The sequence below is a fragment of the Thrips palmi genome, unplaced genomic scaffold, assembly GCF_012932325.1.
Source record: "Thrips palmi isolate BJ-2018 unplaced genomic scaffold, TpBJ-2018v1 HiC_scaffold_15, whole genome shotgun sequence".
Lineage (NCBI taxonomy): Eukaryota > Metazoa > Arthropoda > Insecta > Thysanoptera > Thripidae > Thrips > Thrips palmi.
Genome location: NW_023144624.1, coordinates 417,650 through 432,085, shown reverse-complemented (window position 1 = coordinate 432,085; position 14,436 = coordinate 417,650). Strand labels below are relative to the sequence as shown.

General features: G+C 64.0%; 1 protein-coding gene across 3 annotated transcripts in view; it reads right to left on the bottom strand.

Moving 5' to 3' along the window:
- The window catches only part of LOC117641511 (tight junction protein ZO-1-like), a 50,037-nt gene extending 42,141 nt beyond the window's left edge, over nucleotides 1-7,896 (bottom strand). For all 3 annotated transcript variants that reach the window (XM_034378899.1, XM_034378901.1, XM_034378902.1), the window contains exon 1: nucleotides 7,553-7,896. In XM_034378899.1, the coding sequence (XP_034234790.1) occupies nucleotides 7,553-7,606 (54 nt within the window). In that variant the 5' untranslated portion in view covers nucleotides 7,607-7,896. The remainder of the gene's footprint in view (nucleotides 1-7,552) is intronic.
- Between the last annotated feature and the right edge of the window lie 6,540 nt (nucleotides 7,897-14,436).

Sequence of the window (14,436 nt, the reverse complement as noted above, 5' to 3'; positions counted from 1 at the left end):
CTTCATCAGCGTCTCGGACTGCCTGCACTGCGGGCTGACTCCGAACAGTCTCTCTCGCACTCCAACGGGACGCCCCATGAGTGCGAGAGAGACGGAGCGAGTCCGTAATGAACCCCGCAGGATGACCGTCGGCGATGACGGCGCCATCTCGACGACTGGCCGCCGCAGCACGGCAGCGAGCGGCAGCGAAAGCTCATTGCGAATTTAGCAGTTTCTTCCAGCGATGTCGCCAGCCCTGCCTGTCCGCCTGCCTGCCGGTCTGGCCGAGCCGGTTCGGGGCGGGCCGGTCAGGCTGTGCATTGCGTACCGAGCGCCCCGGGACGAACTTTCTCGGCGACTAGCGGCCTCACCCCCAGCCAGGGTGGCCGGGGGCGTGCGTCGTCTGCGCCGTCCACTACAACTACACGCGCTGAATGAGAGGCGGGGAGGCGCCATTCATAACGGCATAACGGCAAACCGGGAACGGGTTTCGAGACACGTCGCGCACGTGCAGCGAGACGGCCTCGGCGGACACGGGGAGCCGCGGCGCCAAACACTCCGTGGAGGCCGTCTCCGAGGAGGCCTTGTTGACGTCCGTGAACGCGCCCCGGCTGCTCTAGGCCGCGAAATGCTCGGCTGGAGAACGGGCGTTCAACAACCTGGACTCCAGGGACTCCAGGACCCGGAGGACGAGAACGGCGGCGACGACACAGGGACGCCGCCACACTTGAATGGCTCCGAGCTGAGTTTGGCCCAAACCACAATGGGACTACAAATTACATATTTCACAGGTATGTGCCTGGCCCTGCTCGGCGTGGCCGTGTCGGGACGTGGGCACCGCAACGCCAGGCGACGCCACGATGAGCTGGGCTCGGTCCAGCGGCCGCGGCCGCACCATGAGGCACCGCCACACCGCCACGGCGTCCGCGACGTGCTCGAAATGACAAAAGGCGCCGCCGCGCACCTCCAAGCTATCCGAGGGAGTGAGAGTAAAGCCGCCGAGTCCGGAGGGCTCTAAATCTCGGCGTCCCTATCTCCTGCACCGCGAAGCGTGCGACCGTTTTCCAGCGGACACTTCAAATTTAGAGCTCGGGCGGTCGAGAGCGCGGGACGCCCGCCTCGCCCGCCGTTTTCAAAGCGTTTTCGAGTCACGGTCACTGTAAAACGGCAATTTCGAATCAGACAGGCGGCAGTCCTTGTACACGGAAGGCGCGAGGCTTGGTGCAAGGCACGCAGCATCCGGTCTGGGAGGTTCCGGAGTGTTCCGGGGGCGCGGCACGCGTGGCCTGCGTGCGGGGCGCCGAAGCGGTGGCGCCGCCTTCGGACGCAGCCGTGCCGAATTCCTAGAGCAATGTCCAACATCCGGCCGCAAGTGCAGCGAGAGACACACAAAAGCGGGAAAGGAGGCCAGCCACGCCAGCCACGGCAGCCAGTAAGGCCGGCCGGCCCACTACACTTGTTGCTGGCCAGGCTGCCGGCTGCCCCAGTACAGTGCAGTGTAAGTGGCGAAGCACAGCGAAAAGCCGAGGCAGCCGCGCAGCCAGGCAGTGTGTCCGCGGGAATGCGCTGATGCGGCGCGAGGCGCTACTACGCGGGGCTGAAGCGTCGCCGGCCGCCATTCCCTGAGGGAGACGGTCTCTCTGTCGCTCACGCACTCGCGGGCCGAGTGAGAGCGAGAGAGAGACATCGACGGGAACCGATCGTTCGAAATGAGTCGGAGGCGAGCGTTGCCCAGGCATTGCACAGCCCAGCCCCGCTCCGGGATCATCCCTCGGCCGCCAGCCACGCACAGCCGACAGCGAGACGCAAGGCGAGACGCTCCTCCGTCCCCCACACCGCCGCCACGCTTCGGCCGCGCGGCCACGCCGAGCAGGCCGTGCAGGCCGTGGGGCAGCATGACGCTCAACGGCGTTATCGCCGCCCCGTCTCTCTCGCGCCCTCGCAAAGCGCCCCGCGAGTGCGAGAGAGACAGAGCGACGAGAGCTGTTCGGAATCGACCTGCAGGCCGTAAAGCGGTCGTCGTCGTCGCATCGGCCAGCGAGTGAAAGTCTCGTCGCGCTGCGCCGCGCTGCACCGTGTCCGCCAGTGTGCCGTGCACGCCGTGCGCCGCTCTGTCTCTCTCGCACCCACGGGGCGGCCCGGAAAGGTGAGAGGGGACGGAGCGACGTTCGGAATCAGCGTACTGGAACAGCGAGGAACACAGTCGCCGCAGTGTCCCTCCCTTGGGCGGCTTCGACACTTGGACACCGCCACACTTGTTCGTCCAGAGGCGCGACCGAGCAGTGCTAACGTGCCAACGACCAAAAGTTCCAGTCGGGTTCACGCCTCGTGAACAGTGAGCGCCACAGGAGTGACGCATAGACAACTTGGTCTCTAAATTGACTTGTGAATTTTATGATCCTGCGCTTTAAACCAACCGTTCTCGAGATTTTCACGAGAGGGAGTTTTTGATAAAGGGAGCTTTCCCTCGGCGCGAGAGACGGATTTTGCCCGGGCAGGGCAGGGTGTATACCGCTGTACCGCAGCAGACAGCCCGGGCCGTGCGAATCGACGCCAAACAAAAAGCCCTCTCAGCCGCAGCCCCACGGAATGCATACAGTACAGCACGGCATACGGCACGCCGCAGCGGCGTAGCCGGGCGTAGCGGGGCACGTGAAACCCGAGCGCCGCATAGAAATCGCGCACTCGGCGCGCCGAATCATGCAGTGCACCGCACTACACTGCGCAAGGCGGCGCGATGTCGGGCGGACGAGGGTCCCGGAGGGTCCCGCACAATGGAGCGAGCCCCGCGCGTTTGCGGAGGATGATTTCGGCGCGCAAAACAAACAGACGCGGACAAACGGCGTACGGACGAGTGTCCTTCTCTGCCCACTACGAGGAGTGCGCGCGGAAGGGGGACGGCCGAGTGTGCATTCATCTATCCATCCATCCATTCATTCAGGCTTGCATCACCGTGCGGCGGCACGCCACCCGCCCACGCCCACGCCGCCCATCAGGGGCACGACGGGCACGTCGTGAGAGCGCCGTCATCCTCATCGCCGTCGTCCTCATCGCCGCCGTCGCTCTAGTCAGCGTCGCGGGTCGGCCAGCTCGGCATGCAAAGGCTCCTCGCCATCGCCATCCTCGCCAAGATCCTCGCCCCTCCGCGACACCGCGACTCCGGGACCACCCAGGCGTCCGTTTCCGGTTCCATACTTCACCGCGAGGAATGGCGGGAATGGCGCGCGCGGCGACCGGTGACGTCACCGCCACGGCGTCAACGAACTCGGGCCGCTGGGCCCCGCCGCCGTGGCCGCCGTACTGGCCGCCGAGCTGGAGGCGCGAGGCGCGAGGCGATCCGAGACGGTACGAACCGAGAAGCGAGGCGGTGGCGGTACCCAAGGTCAGGCCAGGCCGCCAGGCCCCCCTGCCTGCCTACGTTTAGGACCGGAGCATTCCACACGGCAGGCAGGGAGCGTCGCCACAGCGCGCGGGGCGGCGCGGGGCCAACGGGGAGGGAGAGAGATAGAGAGAGAGAAGCGCGAAGGCGTTGATTCATAATGAGAAGCGCCAAGATCGCCGTCAGTGAGAAATGGCCGTCAGAGCGACGTCGATTCGACATAAAACCGACGACATTAACGCCAATTCGCCGTCAACTCGAATACGTTAGCGTCGAATCAACATCGAATCGAATCGGTTAGTGTCAATTCAACGCTACATTGAATCGGTTGGCGTCGATTCGATATTCAACGTCGAATCGATTCGTTCGACGTCGGTCCGAGGTCAAATCGATTCATTTCACGTCCGTTCCCGGGGCCGATCCACTTCAGTTCGACCTCAAATGCCAAAACCCTTATCCCTGTCCGGAAAAAGCTCCACGACGCACAGTAGACCGAGCGCATTTGGAACTTGAAACAAAGAGAGCGCTGCGCTGCGCACACGGCCCGACAGTCAGTACCACCCACCCACACAATCCTGGGAGCATGCACCCGAAAACGAAAACACGCTGGAAACACGAGCGTTCCGTTTCCCCCTTGGGCTTGCCCTCGGGCCCGAATCGCAGAATCGCAGTGTGAATGTGAACCTGAAACGCACGCCGCAGCAGGGCGCCCAACTTGCAGTGCCAAGCGCGGCCAGCACCGGGCACGCAACGAGACAGAGTACTGAGTCTCCGGCCCGGAGCAGCGGCGGGACCTCCTAGGCCCAACAATCCCGGATCGTGAGACTACTGCACTGCGAGCCAGAAAAGGACAGCGAACATGCTTCGGAGAGTCTATGTAGTAGGCAGGGCAGGCCCGCGCCGTACACATCGGTCTAACTCTTGTGTGCCACCAACCTTGCGCCCTTGTGCCCGTTTACAGTGTAGTGTGCAGAAAACCGTCATAAGAGTTTCAGTGTGTAGGTAGGCCACCGCCGGCACGCGTTAGTTACAGTGCACGGTCGCTTGGCCGAGAAAGCGATCGGGCTGGGGAATTGGTGCGATATCTAACCGGGGTGGCCGGGACGCTGTTGCTGCTGCTGCAGCGCGCTGGACGCATAAACAATAGCCGCTTGTTATCGGCCACGTCAAACAAGCCCAGTTTGCCCACGGCGCTGCCCGCCCCACTGCCCGCTGCTCAAACACGCCCGACATGGGAACGGCTCCGTCATGTCCGTTCGAGTCCGATAACCAAAATCTGAATTCGCCAAATCGAACTTTTCTCCGTCGATCGCGCGGCAGCGGCCGTGCCCGTGCGCGCGGGATGGCTCCGCGTGTCGCTCCGTCTCTCTCGCACCCACACGGGACGCCAGGGTCGCCCCGCGAGTGCGAGAGAGACGGGAAGATCGACCGGCCCGCGATGCGTATCGCCCGGCCCGGACAAATTGCCGAGCCGCGCCTTCCCGAGAGCTATTTTTTTTTACGGGTCCTTGCTACGTCTTCGGTCGCTCAACGCCTACGATCGGCCAGCTCACGTGCACGCACTGGCCCATCCATCGGCACGGCACATCACATCCGGTGATTAACATGAGGGGCGCTCCGGGGTGGGACTGCTGGTGCGTGGTTCGGCTGGGCAAACAATAGCCTTCGTCCCGTATCGGCCGTCAATCAGCCTCGTCCAGGCCTGCGCCGCCCACGCCCGCTGCCCCGCCCCCCCGGCGGCCACGTCAGTCGCCCCGCAGCCTCCAATAATCTGTTACAGCCAATCACTCTTTCCGTGACGCGGGAGGGCGTGCCGGGGGGGTGGTGGGCGCCCGCTCTCTGCCCGGGCGTCCCGAGCGACGAGTTAGACGGCAAAGACGGGCATTTGCTTCACAAGATTGCCTAGAGCGGCCTTAACTATTTTTACGGGTCCTTGGCGACTGTCCCTCGGTCGCTACAACGCCTCCCAGCGCGGCCAGGCCACGGCACGGCACGGCACGGCACCGGATCGGAGCGATTCCGGTGATTAATCATACGAGATGGGCGCCGAAGAGGTCCTGAGGAGCTGGGAGCCACCACCTACCCGGGACTGGTGGTTCCGTGGTTCCGGCGGGCACAACTAACCTAGCCAATGTAGCGTGGCCCCACCCGGCCCGGCCCGGCGGCCCACTCCCAGTCCGGCCGTCAAATTACCGGCCACCTCTCGAGCAGGCCGTCCAGGCCGTCGTTCAGCACTTCGGAGGTCCGAGGCGCCGCGCACCTTGCCCGGCCGCCACGGCCCCCACGGCCCCCACGGACACGCCCAAAAACGCGGCCGAGCTGGCAGTCGCCCCGCAGGGCCTTCCAGGCTGCGGTCCTAAAGTAGAGGGACTCCACGAGTGGAAAGCGTTCATAGAAGTAACTCGTTCGGCGTTCCCAACACAGCGCTCTTACTTCCGAACAGTCACTTATCGAAGGAGATGAGCCGAGCCAGGCGGTGCAGGCGGTGCGCACACAAGTCATCTTGCGCCCCAAGCCCGCGGTGTGCTCATTCTTTTCGAGAGTGATTCTGCAATACGTCTACGCGCTCATGGGAGGGCATCGGGAGGGAAATATGCGTCTGTATCTGTGTGTGTGTGTGTGCACTTGTCTGCCAAGTCTGCAGGTAGGGTGTGCGCAGGTACGTATGCTTCAGACGGCCCGAGTGCACCGAGCATGGGGGGAGGCGGGACGAGGCGACCCCGAGCCAGCCCTTTTCATGAATGGAAGCCGCAATCTCGGAACGGCAAGGGTGGCAATCCTGGAGGTGGGAGTGGCACGGAGTGGCACGGAGTGGCACGGAGAACGCCTGGATCGCGATAACATGGGTGTGGTGCAACGCGCGTGCACCCTCACACACGACGCGCACACACACACGGCCCAACAGATCCTTGGCGGCTTGCCGGCCCCGCTCCAGCCCCTGTTGGAGCTCCAGCGCTGGACATCCTCTACTCCTTCGGACAGGGTACCCGGCCACGGGCGGGGCGGGGCGGGGCCCAGGCCGCGTTGCCGGATCGACGCAGGGCCGGGGGAGAAGCCTGCAGCCATGCCATGCCTGGCCATGCCCAGACGAGCGGAGCAGAGGAGCCGGGCCGCGCCGAGTCGAGCCGAGCCGGCCGGTCAGCCGTTGTCGGAGAGAAGGAGAGAAGGAGAGAGAGACGATCCTACCTGAGTTAGTCCCCTTGCTCTTTATTCGTGGAGGCGCGGCCGGCAGGGCACGGCACGGCAGCCCGTACAGGTCTTACTGTCAGAATCGATACCCTGCCAAAAACGGGGGGATCCCGATGCCATTCCTGCAGGGCCGCGCCCCTCACCTCACCTCACCTCGAGGTTCGAGGGCAGCTGGTACCCGCTACCAGTGTACCCAGCGGCCTGCGAAGCCCTTTAAAACCGAGCGCCTGCGCACAGACCAGTGGCGGATCCAGAGCCAGCCGGAGGGAGGGGCAAAGCAGCACTTCTTGCCTACGAACAGAGGCAAAGTGTGACTTTGGCTGTTTAGAGGCCAAGGGGGCCGATTGTGCTTTTGCCTCCGGGATCCGCGCCTGGCAGTGCGTGCGCTCCGCCGGCAGGCAGACACTCATCTCCGTCGTCATCATGATCGGTGGCACCGCAGTACCGCAGTCACACACAGTGGCCGGGTCGTGCGGTTCACTGCGGTTCACTGCGGCCTGGACGTCATTGCCCGGCCGCGGCACGCCACGCCGGCCACGCCACTGCAAGCCGCAGAGCCGCGGGCCGCATGTCGGCGACGTCGGCGTGCATGACAACGACACGACACTGCGAGCACCGCGAGGGCGTCCGCTCCGCGCCTCGGAGGAAAACGGCGTGCCGTGCCGGGACTCGAACCCACATTCAGCCGTGCCGAATCGACCAGGGATATTGCATCACGGTGTGGCGGCCGCGCCGACGAGTAGAGACATGAGACATGAGAGCATGTTTCGGAAGGGAACATGGGCGTCGAAATGAAGGCGGGTCCGTAACTTTGAAAATGGCTTGGCGGACCGGAGGACTATTTTCAGCACGTTGCTCCTCGCGTTGCGTATGGCACGAACTCGACGCATCGACAAGTCTCGACTTGAAAACGCGCTCCCCTTCTGGGAGGACATAGCCGTCCTGCGCGTTTTCCAGTGTGCGGTTCCAACGCCGGCGGCGTCGCGCGGCCTGCCAAGGACGTACCTGTTCAATGGCCCCCTCGCTGAGCACCGACGAGTTGGGCGCGTCTCTATCCATTGTGAAGTTAGATCCTGGTCAGGGTAAGCACTGCACTAGCACACCATTTCACTGGCAGGCGCCACTCGGGCGCACTCTCTCCCTCTCACACAAACTCGCACCCTCACATGTCACCGCGTGGACGTGTTCCCGGGGCAGGGCCGGAACGACGTCGGAACGACGGCCAAGGAACGACCGACCCGTCGGCGGGTTAGGACCGCGGACCCAAACTCAGCGGCGCACGAGAGGGACCGAGAGGGACACGCACACGACGGCACGACGCCGAGGAAGCGACACGACTCCTACTTGTTGCGCTGCGCCGGCCCGCCCGGCACGGCGCGGCCACGGTGCGGCCACGACGGCGGCGCGCTCGCCGGGAGCCCCCCCCCCCCCCCCGGCCCCCCAGGCCCCCCCAGGCCCCCCTCACCCGCCGCCGGCTGCGCGTAGCCGCGCGCCACGTTCCGGCTCGGCTCGGTCGGCCGCTCGGCTCGGCTCGGCTCGGCTCGGCTCGGCCCGGCGGCTTGCCGGCTGGCAGCGGCCACGTCCGAACACGCGCACGCCACCCGGCGCGCCCGTCTCCGTTTGTCTACAGTGCCGGTGCCGACGTTCGCTCTCTCTGCCTCTCTCTCGGAGACAGCCTGGGTGGCCCGGGTCGGGGGGAGCGGGGGAAACTGGCTTCTCCTCTCCGCGGGCGCAGTGCGAGTTGGCGCTCCAGCCGCCAGGGGCGCTGCTCGCCCAAATAACAATAACAACAACGGAGAAGCCGGTCGCTACACTTCAAATCCAGGGTGTCTATAGAAACTATACGCCTTAGGCGTATGCCACAGAAATGGAACTGCCTTAAGGCGCCTTGATTCTACACGCCAAAGGCGTATACCTTATTGAGCACCTTTTGCAGATAGAAGTTAGCATGTGAGCACCATTAGTCGAAGGAAAGGTGCGTGCATTGTACACACCCTGGATCATAGGCACTGAGCTCAACAGGACTCAAGGTGCGTAGAATGTAAACACCCTTTAAGGCCTCGGTAGGCATGGCCTCGGCCAAGGGCGGTGTTTGCATTCAACGCACCTAGAGTCCTGTTGAGCTCAGTGCCTATGATCAGGGTGTGTACAATGCACGCACCTTTCCTTCGACCAATGGTGTTCACATGCTAACTTCTATCTGCAAAAGGTGCTCAATGGGGTATACGCCTTTGGCGTCTAGTTTCAAGGCGCCTTAAGGCAGTTCCATTTCTGTGGCATGCGCCTAAGGCGTAAAGTTTCTAGACACCCTGGATTTGGAGTGTAGGCGTGCGCTGCGCGGCGCTGCGCCCCACCCTCGAGTCTGTCGGCCGGCATCACGTCGTCAGTGAGAGTGACGCGACTTGCGGTGCGAAACGTGAAACGCGCCGAATTGTGCGAGGCGGCGGGGAAGTGCCGGAAAAGCGCGCGAAAGAGCGAGAACGACGTTCAAAGCGCCGGCCGGCCTCTCGCCTTTCGCTCCTCCCTTGGGACTTAGAGGCTATTGGGCGGCCCTGAGGGGGTAGACTCCCTCGCTTTAACAAGGTTCAAAGTTTGCTCTCCCTGTGTGTACCTGCACTGTGCGCGCACTTGCAGTGTGTGCAGAGCAAGCGCGCGGAGCACGACGGTGCGCCGCTGGTGCTGGCTGGCTGGCCGGCGGGGAGCGCCGTGGTGCGGGCGGCTAGGCCACCCAACGTGCACGCCGGTCGCACGGCGTGCCCACCCTGCCGAAGCGCGGCGCTCCACAGCCGCCACACCGACGCCAAGCCCCCTTCTCTTACGCCGTCCACTTTCTCATCGGCAGCCGTGCAGAGCCCCCGGAAGAGGGTTGGGTAGGTCCGGGCCGGTGGGCATTCCGCGCCGATCCCCGAGTGAAATCATCTCATCTCCGCCGACGTAAGCTTAGCGCCTCGAACAGAGAGACCTCTGGAGGTGTTCTCAGTCGGACCAATGAAAGGATAGTGGCTGAACTGATGCAGCCGCTGACACACTGAGAAATGAACGCGCTAAGTGGGGCTTGGGGGGGGCGCTATTTGTCAAAGATTCGGGACGCCGCCGCCTCGCCCCGGGACTGGTACACTGCGACAGGGATTCGCCGCTCCCCTCCGCCTTTCCATTTTTCGGGGCGAGTGTGGCCGACTGCTGGCAGGAGCCCCTCGTTACCCGCCTGGAAGACCGCCAAATATTTGCCGTCGGCATTTGCTTTTTCCAGTCGGAGTGACAGTGCCAGCGGAGCCCAGGCCGTGGAGCCGTGCGCCGTGGCCAGACCGGGGCGGGTGGCGCAAATCCCTCCGCGCTTTTTGCGCATTCACGGCGGCGGCACGGCCAGGGGCGGCAGGAAGGGGGAAAGGGGGGGGGGCACGAGTCCACAAAGCGCGCCCGGCTGAGCTGCACTTTTTCAAGCCAGCTTCTTATCTGCCACATGCTGCGGTAGCACGGTGGTGGGTGTCTGCTATTGGTCGCGCGTCGTCACACGTCACACGGAGAAGTATGAGCAAGTACGAGGGAGGGAGGGGTCTACGGCCTGTTTGTGGGTAGCAGATTCCACTGCCCCAGCACCCAATGCTGAGTCCGGAGGGCTTGATTGAATAGCTGTCTTGTGAACTTGTGAATGTCCCCCCCCCCTCCCTCCCCTTTCCGTCCCCGCTGCCAACGCCGTGGTGCATATGGACAGAGGCACGGCGCCGAGTGCACTGATCCAATTAGTGCCAAGCTCGCCAGCACCGCCGCCATGGCACCACCGCCCCCTCGTCGGGCGCGTCCGAGCGGCGCGGCGACCACCATCGCGGACGCAGCCGAGGCCCTGGCCGTCCTGGCCGCCCTGGCCTGCCCCACGGGGGAGCCGAGCCGAGTCCAAACAAGATTATTCGCTGCAGAAGGAGAAGGAGGAGGAGGAGCAGCGCGGCAAGACGACGCCTACCTTGACTCGCTTGCGCCGACGGCTCGACGTCCTGCTGCCGGCCCTGGAGTGGCGCCGCCGTGGCGAGGACGACGGCGACGACGAGCTCCCCGCCGGAGAGCGCCGCAGCAGGCGCGACACCAGCCCCATGGCCCTTTCGGAGGCGGCAGCGCGGGGTAGCGACGAGAGGCTCGACGGCCACGGCGCGGGGTAGCTCCACTCAGCCGTCACGCAGTCGCACTCGGTGTCGGCGCCATGGGTACCTCAAGGCGCCGTCGGCACCGCAGTCTCGGAGTCCCCCGGGGTCCTCGGGCACCGCGTGCTGCACTGGCGGCCGTCAGGCCCGTCAGCGACTGCAGTTGCAGGGCCCGGGCAGGCAGAGTGCCACACACGGGGGAAGCACTACGGAAGACTAAGGCGACGCCGGGCGACGCGCGCCCTGTGGCCGTAGGCTGCCGTGGGCCGTGGGTCGGGGCGCCCCGTGCCCGCCGCGGCAGGGGAGGGGAAGGGGAGCCGATAATCGCCAGGGGGCGTATCCCGGACGCAGAGACATCACACCAGCCCGTCGGGCTCGCGCCACCGCGCTACACATTTCAACGACGTCATATCCCTGCCCGTCGACAAGCGCCCTGCCGCCCCGGGCGCAGCGCCGTAGACTGATCCCGAGAGTCGTTTTCGTCGCCCTGTCTCTCTCGCACTCATGGGGCGTCCCGTGCAGGTGAGAGTACGACGCCGCGCACCGCTGACGGAGTTGCAAAGTCATAATTGATGCTTCAATTTGGGGAACCCTTTGGAGGACCTGAGGGGTCACAGCCGCCAGCACGCGTAGCGTGAGCAGCGAGTGCAGTGCCACTAAGCAGAAACGCCCCGGCGCACCGGGGGAGGGGGGGGGGGGGGATCCGCGGCGCGGGGTAGTGCCGCCGCCAGGGCACTTGGACGTGAGGTATCCTTGCGCTCGAGTGAGAGCGAGGGTGTATATTGTTTGTCCACAGGAGGACTGCTCGCCAAAGACATCGCCGCCGTTCCGTTCCCTACCTCGCCGCTGGGTGGCTCGTCCACGGTGTCCGCGAAGTACACTGGTTCCGGGGAGCCGCAGGGCGAGCAGGGCGTCTCGCAGGAGGACAGGGCCGTGGACGGCGGCGGTGCCGGGTGCGGCGGCAGCGGGGGCAGCGAGGACGCGAAGTGCCCCGACGCCACGGACGAGCGGTCGGACCGCGCCGAGCAAGCCCCCAGGCCGCCGTTGGTCCTGCGCAAGGAGAAGACTGTCGTGTCACTACACTGTTCACGCTGCAGTCCTCAAGCAGGCATCAAGGTCCAAGGATGGCCAACAAACGGCTCACGCATTACAACAGACGCCACACACCATGACACCAAGCATTCGGTCTCATAATCTCATACAGACAACGGGTGACTGTGAGCGCATCAAGATTCGAAGAATCTAGGACGACTATTTTGCGTAGGTGACTAGCAGTGGAAGGAAGTGTGATTACACCGAGGCCCGCCAGCCCGTCTTCCAGGGCGGCCATGGCTGCATCCTGCACCGGCAGCTTGTGATGCTGTCAAGCACGCCGCTTGAGCGCACCATGAGCGCACCGGCACCTAAATAGCATCGCTTCCCTCCTGGTCCCCCCACTGTCAGTGCGACGTCTGTCCGTCCGTCTGTCTGTCTGTTCGTCTGTTCCAAGAGTCACGCGCCCGCCACGGCACTGCGCTTCGCCGCACGCACGCTCTTTTGTTTTTCCCGCGTCGGCTATTTTCGGAGATTTGAATCCCCCGCGCAGCGCGCGCAGCATCCCCGCGGTCCGCCGGGTACCTGTCACAACGGCACAGCGACAGCCGGCCGGGAGGCCACCATGAGTTCATCGCATTCACCCACCACCGCGATGGGGGTGTTGGGCATTGTGGAAAATGCAAACAATCCGAAGTGACCTTATACTGAACAGCTCCGCGGCGTCTCGCTGTCTCGCTCCATTGACAGTCTCTTGAGAGGCAGCAAAGACAGAGCTATGGAGCGGCCGTACCTGCTAGCGGGGGGCTGTTGCTGGCAGGGCCCCGGGCAGCCCAGGTACGCCTGCACCAAGGGCACGAAGTACCCCATCTGGGGCGCTGACACCGAGGCAGCGGTGCAGCTGCAGCCCTGCGCCGCCGAGGAGGACCCGCCCGGCACCGTCGGCACGTCGGCCACGCACGAGCAGCGCTTCGCCTGGCCGTGCTGGCCGTGCTGGTCGTCGGGGTGCTCGGCGTCCCCGCCGGCACACGCGCACGGGCACGGGGAGCAGGCGCACGGGCGTGGCAGACGGCCCGCCATGGCACCGGCCGATGCGACTCCGCGACACGCCGAACACGCACTGCACGGCGACGCCGGTAGGCAGCATCGCGGGACTCCCGGCGTCGCGATGGGTCGGGATGCCTTGACGCTCTTGTCGCCGCACGGCCGGTGACTCTGGTGCACTCTGGTGGCATTCCGCGCCGCGACGCCGAGCCGCGAGCCGCGTGAGACGATGCCGGGCGATGCCGTCGCCGCCGCGCGCTCCGCGACGCACTTCACACTGGGTTGCTGCAGGCTGCGGGCCAACTATACGAGCCATACGAACATGATAGGCTAGACCAAAAGTGACCCTGGAGCACGATAAAGGGGCGAAGGGGGACCAAGGGTAATGCGACGCAACGCAACCCCTGCAATCGAACCTTACTGCAACCTGCTCACTGTTTCTGGCTTACTGAAACTCGCTAACTGAATCTTGCTAACTGAAACTTACTAACTGAAACTGAAACTTGCCAATTAAAACTCGCAAAGTGGCACTCGCTGTTGGCTGGGGACTGAGAGGACTGACACTACTCAACTTACTCGCTGAGTGCCCGCGATACTCCTGGCCTTCCCCGTCGCTACCCCGCGCCGAGGCCCTGCCGCGTGGGGTAGGGCCAGGCCTCGCAGCCCTGCAGGCCGCGGCGAGGAGGGGAGGGCGTGGGCAGCGGCCACGTGCCGCAGAGTCTGTATCATTTCTCCTACCTAAATGTTCGCCTACGTTTCTATTTCGCCTACCTATATTTCGCCTACCTAATAAAAGCATTAAATAAAAATATTCGATAAAAATATTCAATAAAAATATGGCTATTTTTCGCCTACCTATAGCGGGGCTGTTCATTAGACCTACCTCACAGTTGACATACCAATATATTTATTAATAAAAATATAAATATAAATATTTGAATAAAAATATGGGACTATAAATAATAGTGTTATAAATATTAACAAAAAAGGTTGACCTACCCCACAGTTGACCTACCATATATTTTTATTATAAATTGTTTTGAAGTATCGTCTACTGTCACTGGGACACTGTCACGCTTCACCTGCCGCGACGTCATCGCGCTTCCCCTGCCGCGACACTGTCGCTCTCCCCGCCGCGACACTGTCGCGCTTCCCTGCTGCGAGGCCGTCGCGCTTCCCTGCCGCGCACTGTCGCGCTTCCCCTGCCGCGACACTGTCGCGCTTCCTTTGCCGCGACACTGTCGCGCTTCCCCTGCCGCGACACTGTCGCGCTTCCCCTGCCGCGACACTGTCGCGCTTCCCCTACCGCGACACCGTCGCGCTTCCCCTGCCGCGACACCGTCGCGCTTCCCCTGCCGCGACACTGTCGCGCTTCCTTTGCCGCGACACTGTCGCGCTTTCCTGCCGCGACACTGTCGCGCTTCCCCTGCCACGCATTACCTCCAAGTCCGCACCGCGCGCTTCCGACCGGAGGACGTGCACTCCACTGCCGCGATGTCGGCTTCTCCTGCCTCCCCGTCGCTTCCCCGCGCGAGCCTGCCGCGTGGTAGGCGGCCTCGCAGCCCTGAGCCGCGCAGGAGGGGAGGGCGTGGGCACGGCCACGTGCCGCAGAGTCTGTATCATTTCTCCTACCTAATGTTCGCCTACGTTTCTATTTCGCCTACCTATATTTCGCCTACC